This window comes from Mandrillus leucophaeus, unplaced genomic scaffold, assembly GCF_000951045.1.
Source record: "Mandrillus leucophaeus isolate KB7577 unplaced genomic scaffold, Mleu.le_1.0 Scaffold845, whole genome shotgun sequence".
NCBI classification, from domain to species: domain Eukaryota; kingdom Metazoa; phylum Chordata; class Mammalia; order Primates; family Cercopithecidae; genus Mandrillus; species Mandrillus leucophaeus.
This window is the reverse complement of record NW_012109197.1, coordinates 21,010-24,542: the sequence shown is the minus strand read 5'-3', so window position 1 is coordinate 24,542 and position 3,533 is coordinate 21,010. Positions and strand designations below refer to the sequence as shown.

General features: G+C 59.3%; 1 protein-coding gene across 4 annotated transcripts in view; it reads right to left on the bottom strand.

Moving 5' to 3' along the window:
• Positions 1-1,444: 1,444 nt before the first annotated feature.
• Positions 1,445-3,533, bottom strand: part of RNH1 (ribonuclease/angiogenin inhibitor 1) — a 19,683-nt gene continuing 17,594 nt past the window's right edge. For all 4 annotated transcript variants that reach the window (XM_011968474.1, XM_011968471.1, XM_011968473.1 and 1 more), the window contains 2 exons: positions 1,817-1,987; positions 1,445-1,712 (listed from right to left, as the gene is read on the bottom strand). In XM_011968474.1, coding sequence (XP_011823864.1) covers positions 1,625-1,712; positions 1,817-1,987 — 259 coding nt within the window. In that variant the 3' untranslated portion in view covers positions 1,445-1,624. The remainder of the gene's footprint in view (positions 1,713-1,816; positions 1,988-3,533) is intronic.

The window sequence follows — 3,533 nt, the reverse complement described above, 5'->3', positions numbered from 1 at the left end:
TCTGCTCTTCCCAAGGAGCAGGACGAGGCGGGGCTTGCGATGAGTCCTGTGTTCAGGCGCCCGCCGTGTCCCAAAGGCGGCCCCTGGGAGCCTTTCCGGCAGCAACTCAACCCCAGACAGCGCCCAAGGGCTCTGGTTCCCCACACACCGAGATGCTCCGAACTCACCTTGGGCATCTCTTGCCCCAGGCCTGGCATCACCCATGTCCCCAAGGAGCCCTGTTCCCCTGACTAGGGGGGTCATAGTTAAGAAACTAAGATCCTGGGTCATTTTTTAATGTAGGTATGTATGTATATATGTATGTATCTATTTTTGAGACGGAGTCTTGCTCTGTTGCTGGAGTGCACTGGCGCAATCTCAGTTCACTGCAACCTCCACCTCCCAGGTTCAAGCCATTCTCGTGCCTCAGCCTCCCGAGTAGCTGGGATTACAGGCATGGCCACCACGCCCAGCTAAATTTTGTATTTCTAGTACAGACGGGGTTTCATCATGTTGGCCAGGCTGGTCTCGAACTCCCGACCTCAGGAGTTCCCGACCTGATCCACCCACCTCAGCCTCCCAAAGTGCTGGGATTACAGACAGGCGTGAGCCACTGTGCCCGGCCTCCGCACCCAGCCCCTGGGTCGCTTTAAAGGGCTTTATTGGGCCGGGTGCGATGGCTCACACCAGTAATACCCAAGACCAAACACCAGCCTGGGCAACATGGCAAGACCCTGTCTCTACAAAAAATACAAAAATTAGCCAGGTGTGGGGGTGCACGCCTGTAGTCCCAGCTACCTGGGAGGCTGAGGTGTGAGGATGGTTTGAGTCCCGGAGGTCGAGGCTGCAGTGAGCCGAGATCGCGCCACTGCACTCCCACCTGGATGAGTGAGAGACCTTGTCCAAAAAAGGGGGGTTGCCGGGGAGCTTCTTTGCAATGAATTTGTAGTTGCTGACTCAGCATCAGACCTTTGAAAGCTGACAAGCGTCCCCCTTCTTGGCTTGGCAGGGCAGGGCACCCCGGGCTGGCCCACCTTGATCAGCTGCCCACCCGTGGGCAAGATGGGCTGCCCCTGAGGGTGGGCCCCACTGTCCCACACAGAGCTGCAGACAAAGCTGGGGCGAGAACTGGGCTCCAGGCAGGACCCCAGGTCGGGCTGCGCTGGGCAGTGCTGGGAGCTCCTGAGGCTCCAGGGTGGGAGTGGCTGGGCCTGCGGGCAGCTCCCAGCAGGCGTCACCCTGCACAGGCAGAACCAAGGGGCATCCCCCACCCCAGGCAGGGCCTGCCCTGTGCTCCCCAGTGTGGGTGGGGTACGGCTCACAGGACCCAGCTGAGCACAGCCAGGGCCTTGGGCTGCTTCCCTGGTGCAGGTCCCTTAGGCAGTGAGAAACCCATGCCACGTGAGGTGGTGTCGTCTCTGATGCCAGCACAACTCGCAGGGACCCCAGGAAGGACAAGAGCCCCTCCTGCCAAGAAAGTGCTTTAATGGTTTATAAAGTGTCCAAAATATACTGGCAAAAATAAGCAGATCTGAGCGTTTCTCTTCAAACCTAGGATATGCAGGGCGAGGACATGGCAGGGGCTGGTCAGCCCCAGGGGTGCCTCGAAGCCGGTCGTCCAGGGAGAGCAGCGGCAGGAAGCGCCTCAGGAGATGACCCTCAGGGATGGCTTCTCCTCCTCCAGGGCCTGCAGGCGGTCCTCCATCGCCTCGGACCAGTAAATGTCGTACAGGCTGCACAGAAGCCAGAAGGCAGGCATGGGCCTGTGTCCTCCCCAACCCCCGCCTTCCTCCCTGGGCAGCCCTGGCCACACCACCCGCCCAACGCGTCCACATACACCAGCTGCTCCAGGAGGCAGCCCGGCTGCCGGACACTCTCCACCAGCTGCAGGACGCCGGCGTCCCCCAGGCAGTTGTTGCTGAGGTCCAGCTCGCGCAGGCTATGGTTGGCCAACAGGGTCGCGGCAAGGCTGCTGCAGCTGCTGTCACTCATATCACAGTCGCCAAGCCTGGGTGGAGCAGGGTGGGGGTCAGGGTGCGGGGCGTGCCTGGCACCACATGACCGGCCGAGCAGCCTGGGCCTGGGGGGCGCAATGGAGGCCCACGCCGCGAAGCCCAAGGACCGACGGACACCTGTGCTCGGCAACTCGGGACCCTCAGGTGGGGCCGTCCCCAAGGCTCAGCCTTGGCAGCTTGTCTCACTGTCCCTCTATGGCCCTGGGCAGGTTCCCCACCACAGACAAAGGCCACACAGACAAGTGGGGCACGGCAGCCTGACACCTGAGACCTTCCGCAGGGAGGAGAAAGGACAGGAGGGAGATGCCGTCCACCCAGAGAGCCACACCCACCCCCTTGCCTCTCCTCGGGGTGGGCTTCAGAGGAGAAGCCAGCCAGAGGCCGAGGGGCAGCTGTGGGGAAACGAGGGTATGCAGACCACCAAGAAAGGCACAGAGTGGACAACAGACTTGAGGTTCCAGAGAGAAACGAGGGTACAGGCCAGACAAGAGGGTGGAGGAGACAAGACCCGACACCCACTTCCCGGGGTGGAGCCGCCACAGGCCGGACAGCAAGGCCAAGGAGTTGCGCTGGGCCTCTCCAAAGTGGGGGCCAGGGAAGCTGCAGGACCCCCACCCTGTGCGGTGGCTCAGGGGGAACCAGTCTGCAGTGACCAGGACCCAAGGTTCCTCTCCACACCTGGAACACCCACAAGGTCCTGGCAGCCAGGATGGTGTCCCCTGGCAGGGAACTGGAAATCCCCCAGCAGGAGGAAGCCCTCGGGAAACATAGCCATGACTCAGCCTGCAGGGCCCGCTGTCCAGGGCTCCGAGGCCTCACTCAGAACCTGGTGCCCAGCCCAGGATGACCAGCCACCCATGGAAAGCCCCTGGCAAGAGACACACGGGAAATAGCAAACAAAAGACAAAACACTGAGGATGGAAATTCAGTAGACTGGCTGGTAAATGAGAACATCTCCCAAAAATAAAACATCGAAGAGAAAGAAAATTTGGAGAGCACAATTAGAGGGCCATCAGGACAGGCTCATGGGCACACCAAAGAGAAAGGGAAGAAATGAGAGAAAAAAATCAGCAAAGGCATATTTTCTTAGAACCAAGTATCCAGCACAGTCAAAGAACAAGACCCACATCCAGGCCAAGCACGTGGAACCCCGAACACAATGGACAAAGAAATCTGGAAAAACTGCTGAGAAAAAGCAGATCATGCGCACAAGATCACAGTGGCTCATGCCTGTAATCCCAGCGCTTTGGGAGGCTGCGGCAGGCTCATCATTTGAGGTCAGGAGTTCAAGACCAGCCTGCCCAACAATGGTGAAACCCCATCTCTACTAAAAATAAAAAAATTAGGCAGGGCATGGTGGCTCACTCCTGTAATCCCAGCTCTTTGGGAGGCCAAAGCAGGTGGATCACGGGTCAGGAGATCGAGACCATCCTGGCTAACATGGTGAAACCCCGTCTCTACTAAAAATGCAAAAAATTAGCCGGGCGAGGTGGCGGGCGCCTCTAGTCCCAGCTACTCGGGAGGCTGAGACGAGAATGG